At 38.2% G+C, this 27,773-nt stretch overlaps 1 protein-coding gene and 1 pseudogene across 1 annotated transcript in view; one reads left to right on the top strand and one right to left on the bottom strand.

Annotated features, from left to right (window-relative positions):
- Nucleotides 1-27,773, bottom strand: part of USP40 (ubiquitin specific peptidase 40) — a 91,161-nt gene that overhangs the window by 47,713 nt on the left and 15,675 nt on the right. The window contains 9 exon segments of the mRNA XM_059054380.2: nucleotides 1,022-1,341; nucleotides 2,024-2,094; nucleotides 3,107-3,191; nucleotides 5,047-5,218; nucleotides 6,744-6,825; nucleotides 9,030-9,330; nucleotides 18,101-18,208; nucleotides 19,834-19,929; nucleotides 26,420-26,548. Of these exon segments, the coding sequence (XP_058910363.1) occupies nucleotides 1,022-1,341; nucleotides 2,024-2,094; nucleotides 3,107-3,191; nucleotides 5,047-5,218; nucleotides 6,744-6,825; nucleotides 9,030-9,330; nucleotides 18,101-18,208; nucleotides 19,834-19,929; nucleotides 26,420-26,548 (1,364 nt within the window).
- Nucleotides 16,414-16,563, top strand: LOC131751732 (small nucleolar RNA SNORA11; annotated as a pseudogene).

Here is a 27,773-nt window from a genome sequence, read left to right on the forward strand (position 1 = left end):
TTAATAAGAAAAAAACCCTTCAAAACAAAACCCCAATTACTCGAGCTCAGAAAGCTAACGGTGACAGACACTGCATGAACGGTATGGGTCTCCTGTCTTCACCTCTATATTTCCCAAGTCCTAATGAATGTATATTACTTTCTAAAAAGAAATATATAATAAACTTTTAAATTAAATAAACAAGGTAGGGAAATAAATGTCTGGAAAACACTTGTCGAAACGAGAGCGATAAATGTAATACAAAATAAACACACTTCACAAGTGCTCTGCTTCTCTATGTCACAGCCACTAATAACAATACAGAGCCTCTGTAATCTAAGTATATTCACAGCACTGATAGAGCAGGGAACTGATTCATTGGTCATAACCTGAAGTCTTCAATGTATAGAAATTGGGGGGGGGAGGTTACAATGTATGATAATGCTGACCATAGAAATGTACTGGCACAGACACGGATAACAAAAATGAAGAGAGGAGGCACTCCTGAGCTTCAAATGTGACTTACAGGAACCAAGGCTGCAACTCCCCAAGTAACTGCCTTACCTGGGCAGCTGGGAGGATCTCAAGAACCATAAAAAGGATTATAACAAAAAACTGAATTGCCTTCTGAGATTCTTGTGACAAGACAGACAAATTTAGCTGTGTTAATACCTTCCTCATGAAAAATTTTAGGAACTTTCTCTGTGAGAATGTGCCCTCCGTCTTATAATGAGTGCTAATCGGAATTATTTGATAAGATTCTGTTTTACTGCCAACTAATCTACACTCTATCTAGCCTGTACCTATATTATTCAGTTACCACATTTACCAAAAAAAAAAAAAAAAAAAATCACATTACAATATCATTTTTCTCCAGGTTGCCTAACCACGAACATTCATATTTACAACATATAGAACACAATGTCTAGAAATAAAAAGAAACATTCAACTCTCAGCATTATTAACATAAAGCTTTAGAGTTCTAAGCTATAGCAGTGTAACTAAAATAAGTTTAAAAAGAATTCTCTTCTTAGCATGTTACCTGTTACCATCATTAGAATCCTGAATTAAAACGGAGCTTCCATTTCTGAGACCTTGCTCTCTGAATGTCTTCTTCCAGTCCTCCTTGGGAACGGTGGTCCAGCTCTCTTCACCTACAGACTCAGTGTTGTTGACTAAGATGACTCCGTCTGGGATTGCAAAGGCTGTGAGTACACTACCTATTTCTGCATTAGACGGAAAGACATGTGGAGAGTCTATCAACTGCCGACACTCCTCTTCTTCATTGCTTGTTGCCGGATGAAGAACACGTAAAAGCAGAGGTTCACAGTCACTACCAGCTGGAATCTGGATTCCGCCAACCTACAACAATATCAAGTCAGCCATTAGTATAGTTCGTATTTGCCAAAATTAAGTCAACACAGTAATGTAGTAAAAGACTCCTGTAGAACAATTCCCATTCTTCTTCTTTTCAAGTGAAATAAAGTTTTCACAAATGTCTTTTAAGTATCAGAAGAACAGCTTTAGATTTTTGAAACTTTTCCTTAGCCATCTTTTACTTTTTAGAGAGAAATGTGAAGTGGAGACAGACATGTGAGTCCTTAGCGGTGGTAAATACACGCGGTGGACCAAGGACGGTCCACCGAGCGGGTGAGACGCTCCTCACTGCTTTGACTGTGCTCCCTTAAGTCACCTCCAGCCCTAAGAGCGTAACGAACCGCGCTCCCTTCTGAATCCTCATCAAGAGGATGCACAGACCCTCCTGCTCACTGATCTTAGTGCAGTGACCCACACCACGTGCCCGAAGGATACAGACTGATGATTTACCTTTGTGATTAGCTTCCGACACACAGCGTGGCACCATGGAGGTGTTCTACAACTACCTCTCGAACATATAACCAACACTGATTGTACTTAAAATTTATTGGATATTTCAGCAGTTTTCTAATATGTAAGCGCCGTCACAAATGCTGAATAAAATTTTATCACAATTACTTAAAAAATATCCAGAACTCTCGTGAACATTTCTTCAACACTTATTTACCTCCACCCCATTCCATACAAAGATGTCTTCCCCATCAGCAATTTCCATTTCACACAGTGTCAGGTGATCTCCTAGGAAGATGAGATTATCAGGGAAACCATTCTCATGATCATCAAAAAAAAAATTTAACTGAAGCAACAGCCAAGACACAAACATTTGTTTGAAGAAAAGCATTCTCATTGAGGAAAACTAAGAAAAAGGGAGTAATTATGTTTGTTATATTGATATTATTGTATATTATTTTTATCTTTATTCCTTTCATCAAGCTCTTTAGCCTTTTTTTTTTCTGTTTTCATTTTATGTAAGCATTTTCCCCATAAGATTTGCGGGCATGAAAGCAGGAAGAAAAAAAGTTAATATAAAAGGTCAAGTGTACTCGACACTGTGAACATAGAGAAGGTTTACACATCGAAGGGCCCTCCCTCAGCCACTAATGAGCTGTGTGACCTTGTGGGCTTCAAGCCTCTGTGCTTCCATTTTCTCATTTATGACATGGGGATGAAAGAATTTTGTGAAAATCAAATTAGATAATTTACACAAAACACTTATCTCGGTATTTAGCACCATGAAGTCCAAGATAAATGTTACTGCTGCTACTGCCATTGTTGTTCTGTTGTTATTTAAAGGAAGTACTTTTAAGCTCCTGAAGTACTTCTGTTTGTTTTGCTACAAAGTCTGAACCTGAGACTGGATTTAAAAAACAAGCCATATTAGACAAGATTTAAATGGTTTCAAACCATTTTGCTCAGACGTTTGTAGTAATATAAAAAAATTTCCAAAGCCTTTAAGAAAAAATCTGTTTAGGTAGAGAAGTAGCCTTAATTTCAGAAAATATAAAACATTTCCACGTTAGCAAAATTTCACACGTTACATATATTGGATACATTACAAACTAAATAAATTATTTGTTTTATTACATATGAAAAACTAAATATATTATTTGTCAAAACCATTGTGATGAGAACCTGCATAGCTAAGAAAAGTAGTATGTAGGGGAAAGACAGGCCAAGAGCAGAAAGTCACAGATGAGCCCCACAAAATGTACACATACACAAGTTGCTGTGTTTTAAATATTTCTCTTACCATCAAGTGTCTGGTAAACATGAAGTCCTGCTGGTACAAACTTTGCAACACTAAGGACCATATCTCCTTCCCAAAATTCTAACAGCTGCAGAATATGAGTGAAAGAAAAGAGAACAATGAAAAATCACACATAGATCACTTTTCCAGGTTAAGTAAGAAGAGCACTGTGCCAATTTCCTTATGTAGCTGATACAGGGAACAAGAAAATGACTATGACAGTCGCCATCCAGCACCCAAAACGAGGAACGTAGACATCTTTCAATAGTAAATCAGTCAAACCCTAGGATGGTTCACCTCGCGCCCATTCGTGACTGAAGAACCCTGACACACACAAAGAGCACAGGACCGTCCAAACGACAACCATTTCTACTTAATTTATGGGAAGATCACTTTTATCAGAAGGCAAAACGGTCAGTGCGCCAGTCCAGGAATCCTGCTCCAGAAGAGCAAAACTCATGTGTTTAATCAGCACTATTCAGGGAAAAGCAGCACACACGAATACTCTTGTTTCTCAAAAGGAAAGTCTCCCACTGTAAGTTTTAAAAGTAGCATTACCAGTTTATTTAACAGATTGCCAGGGGTTTGTTTTTTAAGTTTCTAGCTCCAAGACTCTGCGGACTGTGGTAACCTCACCAAAACAATGTCACCCATAAAGGTCAGTCCTATTTAGTCCCTCTCCACAGTATCACAAGATAGTTCTCTTAAAAAGAAATTTCATACTTACACATGATTACTTAACTGCCAGTCTCTCAGCCTCTTGCCAGTGGCTTAATTCTAAGATAATAGAGATGTGAACTTAAACCATCAAAAAGCAGACTGGCATGAAATCTAAACCTTATAAAGGTGACCGAGGTCTTTTCCACTCGAAACGTTACCCAAGGGCAGGGTCGAATCCCCAAGTCCACCTATATCATCACTGCTAGGATTGGCTCAGAAATAAACTTTTAGTGGAAAAGTTCAAAAGTATTAGATGATTTTAGAAATCCTGATCCAACATTTAAATATTCAAATCAACTAAAGTTAAAGAAGAAATTGGTCTGCTTTTCTTTGTACAAGAGGAAAATCAAAAGAAGGCTAATAATTTTGGTAAATGATACAGTTTTTCAGAAAATTCATTTAATTCTGGGAGTGGAAAAAGCTTACATTTTCTATTTCCCTTTTCCTCTATCAGGAAGTAGTGTGGAGTGAAGTATAATTAAGAGGAAAGAAAGAGCAGGGAGACCAGGGCTGGAGTCCTAGTTCTACTGCTAACTGGATGTCTGACCCTGGACGAACCATTAGATCTCTTTAAATCGCAATTTCCTCATCTTTAAAATGGGGTTATCTTGCCCTCATGAGGTTAAAGAATCCAACAATAGAATTTATATGAAAACATTGTAAGTAAAATAAAGAGCACTGTCGTTGTCATTGTTAAAACACGACTGGATAAATAATTTAGAGAACGATTACGACAATGTTTGCTTTTACTACAGACCAGTAGACATTCTCCTTCACTTAGGAATCTTATTAATAAATGTTATTCTATACTGAAAGGTAGAAAAGTTAGTTGCTTTTTTATTTGTTTAGTAGCTCTTCGTTTTAGGCAACATAATTATCTATCTTTTTACTCCTTTTAAAAAACAACTCTCTTTCATTTGTTTTCCCCCAAAGAGACAATCTTATACTCTTTCTCTCCCCCGGATTAAATATACCAGGCTTGATTCTCCCTTGAAAACCTGCTGGCAGGACTCTGTGAGTCTTGATTGTGCAGAAAAGCCTCTCTAAGAGACTGACAAGTGAGGGGAGAACATCTGGACCATCCTCTATGGAAGTGGTAGATGTAGCATTTTCCTAAGCAGCTGTGAAAAATAAATAGTTGTATCCTAAACAGAAGTTTGAAAAGGAGAATCCAGCTTAAGACAGACCTTAATGTCTATTAAGAGTAAGTGAGGCTAGATTACCTGAAATATTGATTGTCGAAGATCTCCTAAAGTTTTTCTTTTATCAAAGGTCAAATCCCACATGCTTTCTGTTTGAGACACGACTGGGTGCAGAGCCCCATTGAAGAAATGGTAATGAGGGCCGAGGTGGAGATGCAATTCAAAATGATTGTTTGTAGAGTCACATTCTGCCCTTTAAAAGAGGCATAAAAAATACATAAATGCCATGTTTTTACAACAGATACTGTTTCATCTCAAACCAAAAATATTTGATTTACAATATAAAGAAGTTCTCCACTCCACCTAAGTAATTATAATTAACATCCATTTCTTCCATGCTCCAAAATGACTCGGTTTAGTTTCTCAATTTATAGCTCTGCCACCGTGAATTCCAAGGAAGATGGTTTTAATGCACACTGTGCAATGTTACTCTGAACAAATACTGACACTTGAACTCGTCCAATACTGAGATTATAATTATGAACAAAATGCTGGAAACACGTTCCTATAACTGTGGTAAGTGCTAGATTTACAACTTCTACTTTCTCCTTGCTTCAACTAGACCCCACAGACACTCCCATAAACTATTTGAAGTCAGGCTCATGATCCCTGGAGCCTGCTCTCTCCAAGTCAAATGGCCTCAGCAGCAGCCAGGCGCTTGCTACACTTTTCTGAACCCATTCAGCTGCTGTGAAGCACAGCACCAAAAACCCTTCAGGCAGCCCCACCCGCGGAGAGCTGGATGAAGCTACAGCCACCGTTCAGGTACCTCAGGCACACTTCTGTGAATGTGGTCAAAGACAGCATTAGCTTTTCCATGACCACATTAAAAAGCCTAGTGCTCGCTGACCAAAACCCCATAGGTTGTTTTTGTTTTTAGTACCGACTGCTAATCCACACCACTCATGCAAGTTGGTTATTTTTCGCACTTAAGATATTTTACTCTGTTAAATTTTTATAGTTTTAGTGTCTTGATTTTTGTTGAGATCTCCTCTGATCTTAATTTGCCATTCAATCTTTTTTTTTTTTTTCTCAGCTTCAAATAAATGATAAAAATGTTGAACACATCCCTGCTATGTAATCAGCCCCTCGGGTCCACAAGGAGACCATGGGAACATCCATTTCCCTAATCCAGTACCCCGCTGACCCAGAGAGCAAAGAAAGCACCAGTTCTTCATGGTCCAAGGTTAGACCTCAAAAGAGAATGTTCATATCATCAAGTTCTCACGAACCATCCCTTTATAATCCATTGTAGGGTTTTGCCCAAGATTGACATTAAGCCGAACAGTCTGTAGACTCCACATTTCCTCCCCTTTGCCCACCTCTGGTCTGATGTCACTACAGGCCAGTGCTTCACAAACCGCTTACACGTGAGGGGGGACATTCACAATAGGCTCTGTCTGTGCCGAGGGAATAATCTGACAGGCCGGGACACAATTCATTCAGCACAACTACGTGCTCACAGATTTCTCTAGTTTTCTTAGGCTTCAGTTTCTACTTAGCAATGGCCATTTGTCATTACTTCATTCACTCTCACTGGGTAATTTCAAAGTAAAAGATACTCTCAGTATAAAAATTCAGCAGTTAATACAAAGACACTGGCATTAAACAGCTGACCTTTTTTCCTCTTTAATTTTCATTACTGAATACTTAAGACCTAAATTAGATCCTCATTCCCCAGAAAAACTATTCAAACTCTAAAAGTAATTTTAAATTACCTTTTTATTTGTAGTTCAATGTTGGCTGCATCCATTTCATTCAGCAAATGACATGGAACCCTGTACCTTGGGTTAGCTCGAGCTGTGAACAAAATTTTCCATTAACTTGTGCTGACTACACAAAAACTGGCTGCTGAAGAGGCAGCACAGAAAACTAGAAAGGACCTTGCTGGGAGCTAGGAAAGCTTCCACTGCCTGTGTGAACATGAATTTTCTCTGGATCTCAGTTTTCCCATCTTCAAATTGAAAACATTAAAACATATGAAAGGTAAACAGTTCTTTAAGCCAAGCTAGACAATTCCATTTCTTCAACTCTTGCTGTTATGATTCATGTTTTTTGGTTATGGGCCAGATGGAATTTTTTTTTTTTTTTTGCAGTTTATTGGTTGTTCTTATTTCTTCTTTTGTACATTAGTTATTTATATCATTTTCCCAATTTACTCCTGAGCACAATGGAATAAATGTAAGAGCACTCTACAGACAGGGGAAATAAATTTGTCATACATTTTGCTGTTTTCCACTAGCTTGTCACTTGCCTTTTGGTATTCTGTAACAAGGTTTCTATCACTTTTCCTCAATTTTTTTCTCATTGCTTTTATGCTTAGAAAGGTCTTCTCTACCTTAAGATCAGAAAAATATTTATATTCTATGCATTTTAAGGCTCCTTTTTTACATAAACATTAAAGGAACTATAATTTCATGCAAGTGATAAATATAATCACTTGACTGTACCAACTGCTAATTCAAGTGATTAGCAACTAACCAACTTCTCAGTTGTTTTTATTAATTCATTTTCCCCCTATTTATCTGAAAAGTTACCTTTTCATGGATTAAAAATACTGAGATCAACTTCTGGGCTTACTGCTCAATGGTATGTCCACCTCTTTGCACTAGCACTACACTGTCTTAATTGCTACAGCACTATAAATATGTTTACACTGATACAGTACATTTTCCTTGAGTAGTCCCTTCTTCAATTTTCATTAATTTACCTTCCTAGGTAAATTTTGGAATCATTTTGCCAAGTTCCATCCATTCATCCCCCCAAAAAAGTCCATCAAGATTTTGGTTAGATCTTTATTCAAATCTTAAGCTAACTGGAAAACCGTCACTTAGTACCTATTCCAATCGTGTACACACTAAAGTTCAATTCAGTGAAAAGGACAATACGTCATCTGAAGAAACTGATATGTATTTCTGTAACTGTGAATTCAGCTCCCCAATACTTTTATTAGATCGATTACCATACTTTTTCCCCTCAGAAAAAAACAAAGCCCCTTCTGGTCAACAGAACAGTTATGTAGTTGTTTCTGATCCAGAGAGTTAATTTCCTTTGATTCATCTGCAAGTCGTAACTGCTTTATTCTTATTCTTTACAAAAATGATCACTATGCTCACTCTCTGAGAACAGTATCCTCATCTCTAATCATAGATATGTCTCAGTCGAAGGAGCTTTCCCAGTTAGGATTTTTTACTTTTGCATAAATTTTGGGAAGTGATCAAATAAAGTCTTACAGACTGATTCATGTTAGTAGCTTCAATTCAAAAATTTATCACTGTGGGTCTCAGTGTTTAACCTCCACCATGGTATGAACTCTCTCAGAAGATTCAACAGAGGGCTTCAGAGATATTTCAATAGCTTAAAGACTTATTACCTTGAGGAAAAGGAAAAAAAAAAAAAGAAAAAAAGAAAGGAAAATAAAAGAGAACACATGAGGGCTTCCCTGGTGGCGCAGTGGTTGAGAATCCGCCTGCCGATGCAGGGGACGCGGGTTCGTGCCCCGGTCCGGGAGGATCCCACATGCTGCGGAGCGGCTGGGCCCGTGAGCCATGGCCGCTGAGCCTGCGCGTCCGGAGCCTGTGCTCCGCAACGGGAGAGGCCACAACAGTGAGAGGCCCGCGTACCACAAAAAAAAAAAAAAAAAAGAGAGAGAACACATGAAAATAAGACCAAGGCCACTTGCAACTCAAAGACAACACAGGGCCAAACTGCAGAAAGAAGCCTGAGCAGAGGGCAACCGTGTCCGCCCACAACAAGAAAACAAGACGTGATCCAAGGAGATGCAATTTTGAAAATCTAACTATAACCTCATACTACTACAGGGGAAAAAGCCAGAAATATACAATCTTCATAAAAGGACAGAATGCTGAATTTTTTCTGGTATATTTCTTATGGTTATCTTGAGAGTAAACCTTCCTCTAAAAGGGTAGACTTTCAAATAACATTCAATATTTATCTTCTAAAGTGATCAACTTAAACAAATAGGGACATTTATCTTTCCATACCTTCAGGGGGTCTCTGCAACTGGGATTTCCGATAAAACAACATGTAGGCACTTTCTTTACCCTGAAATTGCTGTTCAATATCCTTTTCCTTGATTGGTTGGACTTTGGAATCATTTATGTCAAACCAGTGGGGACAGGAGGGTCTATCATTGAATCCTGGAGGTTCTGAAGTAAGTGTCTTCAAAAGTTGTTGATCATTTCTTCGTATATCAGACTCAGCCTGGAGAGAACAGTCCTTCAACAGACTAACTGTACTTTCATCTGAACTGAGCAGAAATATCTGAGAATGAAGCTGTAAAAACTATACAGAAAAAAAACCAAACATTAGGTTAATGAAAAAAAACTTCATTGACATGATTACAAAATCTTTACCTTCCTTTCTGTGATTAGATATTTTAACGTCAACTTTTTGGCCTGACCAGCTAAGAGGAAAAATTTCATTTGGGCCATAATAAAACATTTAATAAAAACCAGAGTGATTTCTGTTAAACAGTCTAACAGTTACACCAAGGGAGAAAGCTGCCATGACACAATCTTAAAAATACTTTAATTATACCTCGCAACACTGTTTTTAAAAAGTCTTTACTGAAACAGATTAGATAGAACAAACACTTCTGAAATGTTTAAAGCAATCCAAACAGAGCACAAAACAAAGGCAATTATACAATGAAGTACCATAGAAGATAATTTCAAAACTAGTGACTCAGACAAACTGTTGGGATATAGTCATAATTATAAGCTTACATTAACTAAACTAAGTGTCGTCTGTCCCGGAGGCTGACAGGCTAGCTCAGGAAATCAAAACATTGAAAGGCTTAAGTCATAATCTCAAAGACTATTATTTCTCAAGTTCCTCTACCTAAAGGATTAGGAAGAAAAAAACTTCTCTCCCCATTGCCTATCCCACCTCCCCATCCCCTACTCTACTCTTCTTTTATTCCTTAATCTCTACGTGGCTTTGTGTCTCCCCTTTTCTCTCAGTACAAACTACTTTATGTAGAAAATCACTTGGGAGGTATATATGTAACATCTGCTAAGATCATCAATCAACACGGAAAGGTGATTTTCTCATTTCTTCTTGGAAAGGAAGAATTTATGATAATGTATACTCTCTAATCAAACAGAATGGTACAGGGCATATGACCCAAAGGCATTATTGTTAACACTGTATAACAGATCGTAATATAGTTTTGTAGCTAATTTAAGTACTATAAAATAATAATTTGAAACCTCTGAGTAATGAATACTTTCTGTATAGCGAATCTTTTCTTCGTTTGATAGTTGAGGATTAACTCTTAAACCTCAAACTTCAGTGTAGTCTGGTTCCAGTAACGGCAGAGAACTTTTAATTGGACTAACCCCACTGATTAAAAATTATAAACTTTAGACAAAATAATGAAAACAATTGTTTGGAGAGTAACCAAAAGCTGACCTAAAGTGGAGGGAACATAATCTTTCAAAAGGGAAACAAGCTAGGTGAGTCCTGCGTGAACCCACCACTTCCCAGTTTGTAGCAGAGCATGGCGGAAGAGAGTTCAAGCAAAGGGCAAGAGTCTTACTGGACTACAGAAACAGAATTTGAGAATGCCACAAAGCCTAGAATGTGAAAGAGAAAAAAAAAATCCCATAAAGGAGCCCCAAATCTCTATCAAATCCTCCTCAAATCCTTGGCTGTCTTAAATGGTACATGGACAGCCTGAGACCCAAGGAACTGAGCAGAAAGCAACAGCTGGGAGATTTAAGATCTGAGTAGAGATTTTAGCACCCTGCTGCTGGGTAGAAAGAACATAGAGTTAAATAAACATGTTGTGAATGGATTAATAAATTAAGACAGATTAGGAAAAAAAAAAAAAAGAAAGAGCATGGAGCTTCATGAAGTCCTGCCAAATTAGAAGCAGATGACAAACACCTCAGGCTTTCCACTGAAATCCTAGAAGGGCTATGTCTCAGGTCAGGGATTGGCAAACTTTTCTATAAAGGGCCAGATGGCAAATATTTTAGGCTTTGTGGGCTAAGAGGCAAACCTGAGCACCTTTCTAAAGATAACTGTTTGAAAATATAAAGACAGTTCTTACCCGGGGGCTGTACAAAAAAAGGCAGCAAGCCATAGTTTTCCCATGTTTGCTAACCTCTGCCTTAAGAGGGAGTGCCATCCAGGCCCCAAGACTAACAGCTACTCCCTAGGACTAACAGCTAAATGCAACAGATCCACCCTACCAAAGCCCCAAATGAAGCTCCCACAGGATCAGCATGATTCAAAGTTACTTAATGGCCTGTCAGAATGTAATGAAAAACCCTTTAGAAACAGTAACATAGGACTTCCCTGGTGGTGCAGTGGTTAAGAATCAGCCTGCCAATGCAGGGGACATGGGTTCGAGCCCTGGTTCAGGAAGATCCCACGTGCCGCGGAGCAACTGAGCACGTGAGCCACAACTATTAAGCCTGTGCTCTAGAGCCCACAAGCCACAGCTACTGAGCCCACGCACCTAGAGCCCATGCTCCACAACAAGAGAAGCCTCTGCAATAAGAAGCCTGTGCACCACAACAAAGAGTAGACCCCACTCGCTGCAACTAGAGAAAGCCCACACGCAGCAACAAAGACCCAATGCAGTCAAAAATAATAAATAAATAAACCTTCTAAAAAACAGTAACATAATCCACAGCCTTTAAAACACATCATCCACGATGTCCAGTAGGCAATATAAGAGTATATGACACGCAAAGAAATAGGACAATGTGATTCATAACCAAGAGATGACACAGTCAATTCACAAGAGAAAAAAAAAGGTAATAAATACAGACCCAGAAATAATCCAGATGTTACAAGAGTAAACAGCTATTGAAATATGTAAATTTACAGGAAAGGATGTACAGAGTAGGTTCAAATGGGGAGAATTTCAGCAGAGAAATGGGCACTTTAAATAAGAGCCAAGAAAAAATTCTACAGCTGAATAACACAATATCTGAAGCAAAAAAATTCATTAATTCATTGGCTGGGCTTAACAGAAGACTGGATACAGTAGGAGAAAGAATCAATGAACATGAAGACGGATCAATGGAAATTATCCAAATTGAGGGTAAGGGGAAAAAAAAACCCTGCTAGAAAATCTAAGACCAGTGAGGAAATACTGAATGGTCCAATATATACGTAAATGTAATTTCTGAAGGAGAGAGAGATAATGTGGCATAAAAACAAATTGAAAATATAATGACCAAAACTGAAGAAAGATTTCAAGCCACAGAGAAAAAAAATCTTAGCAAATACAAAGCAAATAAACACAAAGAACATCATACTGAGACACACTGTTATTAAATTGCTAAAAACCAAAGATAAAGAAATTATCTTAAAAGTAGACAGAAAAAAAACACACATTACATTTAAGTAACACTGACTTCTCAGCCAAAAAAAGGAAGCCAAAACATAATAAAATTACATCTTTAAAGTGCTGAAAAAACCAATAAGAGCTATTAACCTAGAATTCTGTATCCAGGACTTCCCTGGTGGTGCAGGAGCCTGCCAATGCAGGGGACATGGGTTCAATCCCTGGTCCGGGAAGATCCCACATGCCATGGAGCAACTAAGCCTGTGCACCACAACTACTGAGCCTGTGCTCTAGACCCCACGAGCCACAACTACTGAGCCCGTGTGCCATAACTACTGAAGCCCATGTGCCTTAACTACTGAAGCCCACGTGCCTAGAGGCCATTCTCTGCAACAAGCCATTGCAATGAAAAGCCTGCACACCACCACGAAGAGTAGCCCCCACTCGACCCAACTGTTGCTGCCCGTGTACAGCAACAAAGACCCAATGCAACCAAAAATAAATAATTTTTAAAAAAGAATTCTATATCCAGCAAAAATACCATTTAAACAAATGAATGCAAAATAAAAACTTCAGACTAACAAAAGCTGAGAATATTTTTGCCAGCAGTTCTGGATGCCCAAGAAACGCTACAGGAAGTTCTCTAGGTTGAAGGGAAATGATATTAGATGCAAACCTGGACATGCAAGAAGGAGCAATGAACACCAGAATGGATAAAATAAAACATGATTTTTTCATTAATTTATTTAAAAGCTGCTTAAATGTTTCAAGTAAACACATACATACATACATACCTACACACACGGTGAATTACATATAATGGTAAAATATAAGACAACAGCAGAAAAGGATGGAAGTCGGGAAATGGAATTATACTACTGTACCTTGTACATCTTACCTTGTACATGAAGTGTTACACTACTGGTCTATAATTTATAATATTAACTTATGTAAAGTATAATCCCTAGAGTAAAAAAGTTAAAGTAGTACAGCTAAAAAGTCAACAGAGGAGACAAAAATCAAACACTAAAAATTACTTGATTAATCCAAAGGTTAAGACAGAAAGAAAGAAAGGCAAGAAAGACAGGGGAAGCAAATAAAAAACAAATGATAAATTCAAACTCAACCACACAACTTAATACATTAAAAATAAATGGGGGCTTCCCTGGTGGTGCAGTGGTTAAGAATCCGCCTGCCAATGCAGGGGACAAGGGTTCAATTTCTGGTCCGGGAAGATCCCACATGCCATGGAGCAACTAAGCCCGTGCGCCACAACTACTGAGGCTGTGCTCTAAAGCCCGCGAGCTACAATGACCTAGCCTGCGTGCCACAACTACTGAAGCCTGCGTGCCTAGAGCCTGTGCTCCCCAACAAGAGAAGCCACTGCAATGAGAAATCCAGGCATTGCAACACAGAGCAGCCTCCGCTCACTGCAACTAGAGAAAGCCCACATGCAGCAAAGACCCAATGCAGCCAAAAATAAATAATTTTTTAAAAAAATTAATAAAAAAAATTAATGGACTGAACATTCTAATTTAAAGGAAGAGACTGTCAAACTCTATCATTTGATAGAAAACAGATGAACAATAGAGAAAAACAACAAATGCAAAGCTGTTTCTTTGAGAAGTTTAATAACCTAGGACTTCCCTGGTGGTGCAGTGGTTAAGAATACGCCTGCCAATGCAAGGGACATGGGTTCGAGCCCCGGTCTGGGAAGATCCCACATGCCGTGGATAAACTGAGCCCGTACGCCACAACTCCTCAGTCTGTGCTCTAGAGCCCACGAGCCACAACTACTGAGCCCACGTGCAACGACTACTGAAGCCTGTGCACCTAGAGCCCGAGCTCCACAGAGAAGCCACTGCAATAAGAAGTCCGTGCACCGTGACAAAGAGTAGCCCCTGCTCACTGCCAACTAGAAAGCCTGCGTGCAGCAACAAAGACCCAACACAGCCAAAAGTTAAATTAATTAATTAATTAATTTTTAAAAAGAAAAGTATAATAACCTTGATAAATCCCTAGCAAGACTGATGCAAAAGAAAGCTAAAAAACACAAATTAGCAATACCAGAAATGAAATAGGGTCCTACAGGTCCTACAGAAATTAAAAGGATAATATGGTAATATTTCAAACAACTTTATACTAAGAAATTTGACACTTTGAGAACAGATTCCTTAAAAATCACAGTTTTCCAAAATAAGCAAGAACCAACTTCATACTGTTTACAAGAGACACACTTGCATTACAAAGCTTTTATGTTACACTAATACCAGATAAGGTAGATGTGAAGGTAAGGACTATTAGCAGAGATAAAGGAAGGGTGTCAAGAGGCCATTAACAATCCAAAATGTGTATTCAACTAATAATATATCTTCAAGATACAAGATGCAAAACTGTCAACAGTAAAAGGACGAAAGGGCAAAGGTACAATTACAATTGGAGATTTAAAACTACTCTCAGTAACTGATACAACAAAAAGACAGAAAAATTAGTTAAGAATAGGGATGAAATAAAGAATGTTATTAACCAATTTGACCTAGCTGACATTTATGCAACACTATACCCAACAACTGCAGAAAATTAATAACTTTACTGGTGAATACAAACATTCAGCAAGACAGACCATATCCTGAGGCATGAAACAAGTCTTAAAAAATTCAAAATAAGTGAAATCATAGAGACCATGTTTTCAGAGTAAAATGGACTTAGACATCAATTTATAGATATAACAAAAAGATAACTAGAAATTCCCCAAGTATTTGGAAATTAAGCAATCCACCTCCAAAAACCTCATGGGTCAATAAAACAATCAGAGGGAAAAATTACAAAGTATTTTGAATTGAAAGATAATGCTAACATGTCAAATTTAGCTACAGCTAAATTAGCACTAAGAAGGAAATTATAGATTTAAAAGCATGAATTAAAAGGCAGGTTTACGGCTTCCCTGGTGGCGCAGTGGTTAAGAATCTGCCTGCCAATGCAGGGGACACAGGTTCGAGCCCTGGTCTGGGAAGATCCCACGTGCTGCGAAGCAACTAGGCCCGTGAGCCACAACTACTGAGCCTGCATGTCTGGAGCCTGTGCTCCGCAACGGGAGAGGCCACGACAGTGAGAGGCCCACGCAGCATGATGAAAACTGGCCCCCGCTCACCACAACTGAAGAAAGCCCTCACACAGAAAAGAAGACCCAACACAGCCAAAAAATAAATAAATAAATTTATTTTTTTTTAAAAAAAGCAGGTTTAAAAAACAATTGAGATACCAACCCAAGAAGCTAGAAAAATATGATTAAATTAAATCCCAAAGGTAAAAGGAAGGAAATAATTAAAAACAAGAGCAGAAATCAATGAAGTAGAAAACAGATTAGTAGAGAAAAATCAACAAAGGCAAAAAAGTTGTTTTTTGAAAAGCTTAATAAACTTGATAAGCCCTAAGCAAGACTTATGAAAAATAAAAGTAAGCAAACACAAATTATTACTATCAGGAATTAAAAAGAGGAAATTTAGGTCCTACAGACATTAGAAAAGATAATATGAGACATTCTGAATAACCTCATGCCAATAAATTTGACATCATAGATAAAAGGACAAATTCTTTAAAAAATGTAATTTTCCAAAATAATTCAAGAAATAAAAAATCTAAAACAACTCTACAAATAAAGAAATTAAAACTATAATTTAAAAACCTTACCATAAAAAAATTCCAGGTCTAACTAGCTTCAACAAACATTTAAGAAAGAAATAATAATCTATCTCAGAGAAATCCTTTCCAAGAATATAAAAAAGGGAATATTTCCTAACTTCTTTTGAGTCCTGCATAATCCTCATACTAAAACCTGACAGAGCTATTACAGAAAAAGAAAATTAAAGACCCATATCTCTCACAGACACAAAATCCTTAGTTAAATATGAGCCAAATATATATAGCAATACATACAATTATATCATGACCAAGTGTGCTTTACCCCAGAAATGTAAGATTTGCTTTAACATTGAAAAGGTCAGTCAACAGAATTCACCACATTAACAGAATAAAAGAGAAAAGCCATGTGATCACATCGCTAAATGTAAACAAAACAGCATTTGATAAAATCCAACCTCTATTCAAGATAAAACTATCAGCTGCTTATATCACACCCGAAAGGAATCTGGGTTCATTGTGATAATGGGCATAAGACTTTGGGCCTTCCTATGAACAAATGCTCTACATGTGTCCTCCTGCACTTCACGTGGCTGCTGGGCAAGACCTGTGGGACAGGGTTCAATATTGGAAGAAAAGCTGCAGTATTTAGTGGGGAAGTCCTGCCACTTAGAGCCCGTCCAGCCCATGAACGGGTGGGCCATGAGTGGTCTCATCAATGTAAAGGCCTTGAACCTCTCTTTTCAAGAGAAAAAAAAAAGAAAGAGAGAGATTCCAACTATATGCCATTCTGGAAAAGGCAAAACTACGGAGACAATAAAAAGATCAGTGGTTTCCAGGAGTCTTGGGGAGAGGGGTGATGAATACACAGCGTACAGTTTTTTAGTGCAGTGAAAATACTTTGTATGACATTATAACAATGGATATATGTCAGTATACTTGTGTCCAAACCTACAGAATGTACCATACTATCTACTTCATTAGAATGAACCTTAGGTGAACTGTAGACTTTGGCAATTATGATGTGTCAATGTAGCTCATCCTTGGTTTAGGGAAAAAAAAGAAACACACCACCCTGATGAGTGAGTGATATTGATAACACCTACGCATGTATGTGGGAAGGGGGTATATGGGAAATTTCTGTACCTTCTTGTTAATTTTGCTGTAAACCTAAAACTACTCAAAAAAAAGTCTAAAAAAAAAGAACATTCAGTGTTAGGATAGGTATTTTTGGCCAAATTCATTTCAGTTATACACATATGTATACAAGTTATATACGTGTGTGTTGGCTGGACTGTGATGTAAGATGCATTTTTTACGTCAAAAGTTTGCAAGCCATTGTAGTTAAGTTATACTGGCAAATAAAAGCACAAATTAATCTCAAAGAAAAAAGAGATAAGACTATCAGTCAACTATAAATACAAGCTAACTTCCTCAAACTTATGAAGGATATTTTTATTTAAAAATAAAACAAGACAAAAAAGCCCCTGCACAGCTGATAACATACTTAACAGTAAAATATTGAAACACTGATCCAATCGTTTTAAATGAAAACCTATGAACTCATGGTCATTAACTTCATTTATGAACTGTGGTCTAATTAAAAGATGCACTTAAACACAGACTATATTGTGTACGCTCTTTGCTTCTACAAGAAATAGCTCCAAAATATTGACTAACTGTTCCGTTGCTTTGCTTGTTTTTAGTCAAGTTTTTGTCTCCCAAGTCTGGCAGTACCAGTTTTTGCACCTAACCTTACAGCCTAGGAAACCAGATTGCCAAGTTTAGTAGAACTGTGTGTCAAAGAAAGATGAAAGTGAAATTTGGGTGAATACTCGAAGACGTTTCTATAAATAAGATGATAAGCTTTAGGATATGAACTTTGTGACATTTTTTGCTATTGTGATTAAAAGCCCCTCCCCTATTCTTTTTTGCTTACTTCTTGATTCTATAAATTACTTAATAATTAACTGAATTCTAACCATTAAACAAAAATACTAATTGTATTTCCATCTAATTTAAATTTCCTTCCCCAAAGAAATTCATGTTGCCAAAATCATAATAAAATTTCCTGGAAATAGGACTTCTTATAAGGATGTCGTGTATTACCTTTCGCAGTGGTCCATACTGTTTCCTGTACTTCTTATTCCAAGATATTCCTATCTTTTTCAAGAGTTTCTGGCCCAGCTGATCAACAGGAATTAGATTACTCTCCTCCTTATGAAAGAAAAGAAAAGTCATTTAAGAAAATCTGATAAGATATAACCTCAACACTTATGAGTTCAATGGAAACAACAGGATTAATAAATGTGCCTCTAACAGCAAACATGTAAGTGGATTAACCATAACTGTTTCAAAATAAAACGTCTTTAAAAAAATAGATTAAGCCTAAGTTTAGAAAACTTGAATTTTGCCACTTTCCATGTGGCAAAGTTTAAACATTTCAAGAGCAATATCCAAAGAGTATTCCAAGGTTTGGTAAATTCCTGATATTATGTGGGATTTTTTTTTTTTTTTTTTTTGGCGGTACGCGGGCTCTCCCTGCTGCAGCCTCTCCCGTTGCGGAGCACAGGCTCCGGACGCGCAGGCGCAGCGGCCACGGCTCAAGGGCCCAGCCGCTCCGCGGCACGTGGGATCCCCCCGGACCGGGGCACGAACCCACATCCCCCGCATCGGCAGGCGGACTCTCAACCACTGCACCACCAGGGAAGCCCATTATGTGGGATTTTTAGAAGAAATACTTTAGTGCAAAAAGACTGTCTCTTCTGAATGTTCTGAAGTATAACCAAGTTCTAAAACAGGGTTAAGAAGTGACTATTATGGGCTGAAATGTGCCCCTCTACTATCAGAATTCATATGCTGAATTCCTAACCCTCAAAATTTCAACTGTGACTATATTTAGACAGGGCCTTTAAAGAAGTGATTAAGTTAAAACGAGGCCTTTAGGGTGGGCCCTTATCCAATCTGACTGGTGTCCTTATAAGAAGAGGAAATCTGGACACACAAAGACACAGGGATGTGCATGCACATAGAAAAGGCCGCGTGAGAAAGCAGCAAGAAGGCAGCCGTCCGCAAGGCAAGGAGAGAGGCCTCAGAGGAAACCTGCTGACACCTTGATCTGGACTTCCAGCCTCCAGCACTACGAGAAAATAAATTTCTGTTATGTTAGACACCCAGTCTGTGGGATTTTGTTATGGCAGCCCTAGTAGACTAATATAGTGGCCATAAACCAATACTCAACTTAGGTCCCTAGTAAGAAATTGAGAAAAAAACTGTTTTATTAAGAATGAATGAATAAATGAAATGAGACAACCATCTTTACAACAGGGTACGAAGCAAACATTAAAAGTCATATACGTGAGGTATTATCAATATTGGGAATGAAAAAGGGGACATAACTTCAGGGCCTATAGACATTAAAAGGATAATATGGGAAAACAGTAAATTCCAAAACTGTATGTAAAGTAAATCCCAATTCTATTTAAAATAACAATAATAATACCACAAAAAACTTGTAACCCAATCCCAATATATGTATATAAACACAAAGGAAATAGAAAGCAAAGAATATATATCAAAGTGTTAACAATGACAGGACATTTGGTTTATTTAAACTTTGTTTCTTTATATACTTTCTAATTTTTTCCCCTCAAATTTTCTACTATTCATATGTATTCCTTTTATAACCAGAAAGTCTCCAATAAAAAAATTTTTAAATAGACACAGAGAATTTCCCAAAAGAAAAAGACTATGAATAATAACAATAACACTTCTGCCAACTGAATCATATATCTGATATACATACACAAATATAAACATACACACTCTCTCTCTCTCTCTACCTGTAATAAGACTGCTTTTAGAATCATCAATGGATCATCAATCTCTTCTTCATTTTGAAGATCTTCCAAATTCACATCTGGATTACTTTTGTCCTCCTAAGAAAGAAAACAATAAAAAAGTTTCACTTTTCTGGTAAGCGGCCTGAGGTGACCTCTAAAAATGGTTCACTATTCACCTGACCCAGAAAACCCAACAAAATCATGCAAGTCAAGAGGTTCAAATCTTCATGTTCACTTTAAGAACACTTGTGAAACTGCCCAGGCCATTAAGGGTATGCATATCCAAAAAGCCACCAAGTATCTGAAGGATGTCACTTTAAAGAAGCAGTGTGTACCGTTCCGTCGTTAACAGTGGTGGAGTTGGTAGGTGTGCCCAGGCCAAACAGTGGGGCTGGATGCAGGGTCGGTGGCCCAGAAAGAGTGTTGAATTTTTACTGCACATGCTCAAAAATGCAGAGTAATGCTGAACTTAAGGGCTTAGAGGTAGATTCTCTGGTCATTGAGCACATCCAGGTGAACAAAGCCCACAAGATGTGGCACAGGACTTACAGAGCTTATGGTCGGATCAACCCATACATGAGCTCTCCCTGACACACTGAGATGATCACTGAAAAAGAACAGATTGTTCCTAAACCAGAAGAGTAGGTTGCCCAGAAGAAACAGATATACCAGAAGAAACTGAAGAAACAAAAACTTATGGCCCAGGAATAAATGCCGCAAAAAATAAATGCAAATAAAAGTTAAAAAAAAAAGTTTCTATCACTAATCCCTTAAAAAGCAGTTAACGAAATAGGAGTGTTTGTGCCACAGAGGTTCAAGATGAAGAAATGATGATAAAAACATCATAATAATTTGTATATGCTTTGGAATCAGGCAGCCTGGCTTTAAATTTCAACTGTGGTTGAATAATCCTGGACAAATTACCTAATCTCTCTGGCATTATCTGTAAATTGGGATTGTGAGATAAGGGAAGCTTCTAGCACAATACACACGGCGGGGTTCCAACATTTTCCCATTAAGCACTACTTTAGCTGCATCCTACAATTTTGATGTTGTATTTTCATTATCATTCAGTTCAAAATATTTTCTGGGCTCCACCCAATTTATTCTCACTCACTTACTTTGGCCTAACAAAGTCCTACCAACCTCTGCAAGTTCAGCTTAAACATTCCCTCCTATTTTCTTTTTCATAAATTATTTATTTATTTATATTTGGCTGTGTTGGGTCTTTGTTGCTGCGTGCGGGCTTTCTCTAGTTGTGGCCAGCAGGGGCTACTCTTCGTTGTGGTGTGCAGGCTTCTCATTGCGGTGGCTTCTCTTATTGTGGAGCATGGGCTCTAGGCACACGGGCTTCAGTAGCTGTGGCACACGGGCTTAGTTGCTCTGTGGCATGTGGGATCTTCCTGGACCAGGGCTCGAACCCGTGTCCCCTGCATTGGCAGGCAGATTCTTAACCACTGCACCAGCAGGGAAGTCCCTCCCTCCTATTTTCTGATCACCCAAGTTTTCACCCCATCTTATGAAGTTACTTGGAAACATGTCAGAATTCCCCTGATAAGGTATTTTTATTACTTTTTTTTCATACATGTCATCTTGCAAAGGTATTTTAAACTGGCTTAAAATCATAAACACAAATAGACCTAAACAGTTAACATAAGACAAAAATAATAAAGAAATATAGAAGAATATGGCAGATGAAATACAACCATCCAGCTGTAAAATTACTAAAAATGCTGGATAAAGTAAAACACAACACAACAAAAGAAAATATCTTTTTAAACACATGCTGAACTAGCAAGAGAACATCGGGAAAATCCTCAGAGAACAAGTGACATGGGAATCCAGGGAAGAAATCCAGAGTTGAGGTCTCCAGCCGCCCAACCGTGCTGACACACAGATTCCACCTTGACGCTCATACAGGACAGGGTCTGGGAGACAAAGCATAAGGACCTACCCAAAGTGGCGAGTTGAATGGCTGGTTTTCTAAACAACAAGCTCTCCAATTCTTTGACGCTACCTGGCTGTCTGTCAATTCAATTCTGACACTAATGTTGCTAAGTGCCAGGAGACTGCCCCCACTTCAGATACCAGCTGCAAATGGGGTTCCCAGGCTACCTGCACTTCTGCCTGGCTGATTACAAATTCTACAAGCTCCACTTCATGTTTGATAATTTCTTGGAACACCTCATAGAACTCAGGAACTTATGCTCAGGACTAGAGTTTATTACAAAGGAAACAAACGAACAGCCAGATGAAGGTACACAGGGCAAGGCTGGGGAGGGTCCCGAGTGCAGAAGCCTCTGTCCGCGTGGAGTTGGCGTGGCCACCCTCCCTGCACACGATGTATTCACCAACCTGGAAGCTCCCTTAGTCCTCTTCTTTCAGAGTGTTAATCAAAGTTTCATTATGCAGGCATGATTGACTAAATCATTGGCCCTTGTCACTGGCCCTTAGTGACCAAACTCAATCTCCAGCCCGTCCCTCCCTGGGTGAGGGGGTGGGTCTGAAAGTTCCAACCCTCTAATCATGTGGTTGGTTTCTCTGCTGACCAGCCCTCACCCCGCAGGTAACCTCATTAGCATAAACTCAGGTATGGTTGAAAGGGGTTCATTATGAACAAGAAAAGACATGCCTATCACTCAGGAAATTTCAAGGAGCTCTGTGCCAGGGACCTGGGACAAGGACCAAGTATATATTTTTTATTAAACCACAAAGATGGATTCCAGCAGAAAGCTAGAAACCTGAAAGGACTACGCTATCAATATAAGCATGACCTACCAAAAAATCCACCTCACAACAAAGGACAATGAGATACTTGCTTGTTTTGACCTTGATACTAGATGAAGGTGGAAAAACATTTCCTCTAATAATCTGTAATCACAAGTAGGTCTTCATGTGGGTTTGTGGCCCAAATTCACATTAGTTGTATGGCTCTAGAACCACCAAGTCTAGATCTTATTTTAAAGGTATTAAAGGTTGGAGGTGACCCCAGGCATGTGGTAGAGACAAATACACATCTTTCGCGGAAGAAGGTACTTTTAACTCAGGCTTCAAATTACTCCTACACCGTGTTCTTAAAAAACCAACCAGCCAACCAAGACCACAGTCTAAAATAACAAAATCATAAGGAAACAGAATCAGCAGATATCCAAAGACCCACAAAATCTTCAGATACTGCAATTACCAGAGAATAATAAAGTAGTATGTTTAATATTTATGGAGTTAATATTATTAATTATAAATATTATATTTATAAATATAATATATATATTTATATTATATTTATATATATTATATATTATATATATTATATAATATATAATATATATAATATATATTATATATAATATATATAATATACATTTATTTATATTATATATAATAATATATAATATAAATATATTTATAGATATTATAAATTAATATTATATTTAATATTTATGGCTAAGGAACAAGAGATTTAAAAATGGTAGGAGGGGAGAGGCAGGCCAGTATTGCCTAGGGTGCGACAGGCTGGTGCAGGGGGCACGTGGCTGGGGGCCTAGTCCTCCTGCACGCTGCCAGTCCAACCTTGGCCTTGTGGGGACAGGCTGGTCCAGGAGGCACCAGTCCCAGGGCTGCCTACTGGGAGCTGTTGTAAAGCTTCTCTGTCCCCCACATCCTCAAATGTGCAAGATGATGTTTGAAGTGACGTCAACCATCAGTGAAGCAAAAGACCCCACTGGGGAAGGCACAGGTCAGGCTCTCTTTACACCAGATCGAGAGCCACATTTTGAATAGTTAATGACCTCCATGCAAGAGGCAAGAGATCATCTTCTACTTAGGCTGAGAGAGACTGAGATGTTGGCTTTCACCCAGGGAACATTATGTGGGGTTGGTCATGAAACTTGTTCCTTGCAGACAGCTCCTTGAAAGGGAAGAAGAAATTGCTAACCTATAAGCAGAAAAAACAATACCTGTCTGTGTTTAGTGTATCTGGAATCCTTTGTCTCTAGGTATAAGAGATCTCTCAGGATAATGGTAGTAGAGAGACAAGCAGTGTCCAGCAGGTATACCTACAGAAGTTGAAATTCTTAAAGCACTCATCATTATGTGAACACCACAAAGCACGTGATTCTTAAAGAGCAGAATTTAAAAAAAAAAAAAAAAAAAGGGATGCTTCATAGAGGCTGTGAATAAGGAAATACACAAGCACAAACAGAAAGCAATCTTCTGATTGTTCTTTAAGCCCCGAGGAAGACCTTGCTGAAGTACCAGAGCCTCAAGACCAGAGAAGCAGTGCAGAGGGCAAAACCAAATGAAAGAATGCCTGCCTGCCCTCTCGAGTCACGTAAGGGAACCAGGAGAAGAGCTTGACGCTGCTGATCATTTCCAAATAAACGAACACAGAATTGCAGAGAAGTTCAAGGAAGCACAAACCAAAAAAGGAAGACACGAAGAAAAGAATCATTGCTTTTGAGCCACGCGACCTCACCACACAGTGTGAAGCTACCTCTGTGCATGACGTCAGTGATAAACTTAAATAGGAAACTGTAAATAAATATTTTATGCCTCAAAATACTGAGGATAGGGCTTCCCTGGTGGCGCAGTAGTTGAGAGTCCGCCTGCCGATGCAGGGGACGCGGGTTCGTGCCCCGGTCCGGGAGGATCCCACGTGCCGCGGAGCGGCTGGGCCCGTGAGCCATGGCCACTGGGCCTGCGCGTCCAGAGCCTGTGCTCCGCAGCGGGAGGGGCCGCGACAGTGAGAGGCCCGCATACCGCAAAAAAAAAAAAAAAGAAATGGAAGGTTAAGGACCAGAAAGAGTGAAACAAAACTGTCTTTTCCCAAAAATGTCTACAACATAAGAGGGTTTAACAAGATGGTTGATTATAAAATCAATGTACTAAAGATAACTGTACTTCAATACACCAGCCACGAATAGTCCAAAAAATACAATATAGACATAGCCCCACAGAACACCTCCCTGATCAACATTTTCCCACTAGAATAGTTAGACTTTAAATATCCAAACTTTACAAAACATATGTTATCTCTCAGGTACATTCTAAGTACAGCTGATAGAGCATCGGAAACACAGGTAGATGTTCTGAAAGGCAAAGTGAATGTCAACAAAGGGAACACAGCACCTTCAACACTGCTGGCACTCAGAGAGCTACGTTACTACATGTGGAGCAATTTTTCATTCACAACAATATTAATTGTTTGACACTCTTGAAGACAGGTTTTAAGCATTCTACATCCTAACATGATGGGTTGGAGCTTACCAGTGTTTTAGTTACATTTTAGAAAACTGGTTGAGAGTTTGGTGCTGGTGTGTAATAGATTATAATTTTTCCCACTGCAAATAACTGGAAGTGGATTCCCAATTAGTGCTTTCTCTTCCAGAGAAAATTATGAAACCTTTTTAGAAGACATTAAAGAAGCTCTAAAAACCAAAAAGATGTATCTTGTTTACACATGTAGATACAAAATGCCACTACTTTTATGTGTGTGTATGTGTGAGAATATTGACAAGGTGATTCTAGAAATCTTCAGAAAAGCATTAAAATCTAAGACAGGAAAAACACTCCTGAAGAATAACACGTAGGGAGACTTGCCCCCTACCAGTTATCATAGCATAGTATAAAGCTACAGAAATTAACAATGTGGTACTTGCCTAGGAATAGAAAAAAAGAACAATAACAACAACAACAAAAACAGAATACAGAGCCCCAAAATGGACTCAAATGCAAGAAAACAACTGATATAACAGAACTGGCATTGTAAACTGGTGGGGAAAGAATGGATCATTCAACAAATGGTAATGGGCAACTGGGCACCCAGATGGAAAAACAACATCACAACATTCACAGCAAAGCATTCCAGGAAGAATGAAGTTTCAACTGTAAAAGGCAAAACTATAAAAGTTTTAGAAGACAATATAGGAGGAAAATTTTTGGTTGGTGCCATGAAGGAAAGAAAAGCTTGAGGAATGGTTACTGATTAAAGGAGACTTAAGACATTTGCTAACTAAATCTAATGCATGATCCTGGGCTTGATACTAGAGTGGGGAAGAAAATGCTCTAAAGGATTTGGGTGACGCTGCTGTGAAATCTGAATATAAAAAATATATTAGATAATAAATAATATTATATCAGTGTCAAAGTTCCTGATTTTGACCTACGCTTATGTAAGAGAATGTCCTGGTTCTCAGGAGATAAACACTGAGTTATTTAGGGGTAAGGAGGTCTAATGTCTTCAACTTTATTTCTAGTGGTCAGCACTGATAATGATAATGTTAACTGTGGGGGCACGTGTCCGTATACAGAGGACGTGCCTGCACAAATGTGGCAACATGTTTAACAACTGGAGAACCCAGATGAAGAGGATACAGGAGGTGTTTGTACTATGCTGGTTACTTTTCTGTAAGTGTGAAATTATTTAGAAATAAAAAATTTAAACTTCTATCTGTATTAACTTCCAGTGCCTGTAAGTTTTCTACAGAGTGAATATATAATAAATGGCAAAAGATTAGCCTCACCAAAATAATGGGACTAGAAAAGGAAAATGTTGCAAAGTTACTTTTAATCTAATTTCTATACTTACTTGAAACTGCCAGTTTCCCAAATGATCCACATCTTTAATATACACATGATAATGGCCTCCGTAGCAACCACCTTTGTGTATAATAACTGAGAAGAGGTCATACATATATTCCAAGTCATCTAATTCACTCTACAAGAAAGAGCACAAACATTGATAGTTTACATAAAATAAGAAGATACATAACCAAAGGGGGAAAAAATTTCAACTATTAAAGTTAGTAAGAAACTTCACTATTATTGTTATTTAGGGCAAATTAAGATAAATTTGAATAATCGGCTTTAAAATTTGTAATTCTTAGACTGAAAATTATCTATCGTTGATCTAATACCAATCACATTACGCCAAATTCTGCCTCCGAGTTAAACATAAAAACATATATCCGAGGACTTCCCTGGTGGTCCACTGGTTAAGAATCCACCTTCCAATGCAGGAGAAGCAGGTTCGATCCCTGGATGGGGAACTAAGATCCCACATGCCACGGGGCAACTAAGCCCGTGCGCCACAACTAGAGAGAAGCCCACACACCGCAACAAAAGATACCTCAAGCCGCAACTAAGACCCGATGTAGCCAAATAAATAAATATTTTAAAAATATATATATCCAAACAAGATGTTATTTTTATGTACTTTGGCTAAAATCACGTAACCCCATGTGATAACAAAACACACACTACCCTATCAGAGTTTTAGGAAGAAAAAACCATCTTGTATTAAACCTATTATGCTGCTTTATAAATGTGCTCTTTAGCAGTTTAATTCATCCTATATTTTAACTAGACTGTCATGCACCTCCAAGTCAGAGTTGTATCTACTATCTATCACCCCTCCTAACACTTCAGTCCTTTGCATATAACAGGAATTTAGCAGTTATGAATACTAGCTGGTTTCCTTTAGAGGCAGTTTAGTGGAATGAACAGGTTCTTTCTTGATTTATCAATTCTATGATCTTTTATACAAGTAACGTGCTCTGTAATTATGAACACCTACACTGGCATTAAAAAAATCTACTTTAGGTTAAGGGATACTTGGCATATGGATGCTACTTGAGGGAGTGCCAATTATTTAAGAACTTATTTGCTTAAACTGCACTTTTTAAGTAAGCAGCATTTTTAAAATGTCTGGCTTAGGGAAAAAACAAGAGATGTAAACAAAGATGCAAAATGATAATTTTTTTCATTAATACAGAAATCAGAAAGTAAAATTATTGTGAATTTCTTAGATAAGTGCTGTTTTGCTTTTTTCAGTTTTGTCATTTCAACGTATGTCAAAATCATGTGACAAACTACTTTTTTTTTTTGGCTGCACTGCGCAGCTTGCAGAATCTCAGTTCCCCAGCCAGGGACTGAACCCGGGT

This window comes from Kogia breviceps, chromosome 2 (genome assembly GCF_026419965.1).
Source record: "Kogia breviceps isolate mKogBre1 chromosome 2, mKogBre1 haplotype 1, whole genome shotgun sequence".
NCBI classification, from domain to species: Eukaryota; Metazoa; Chordata; class Mammalia; order Artiodactyla; family Physeteridae; genus Kogia; species Kogia breviceps.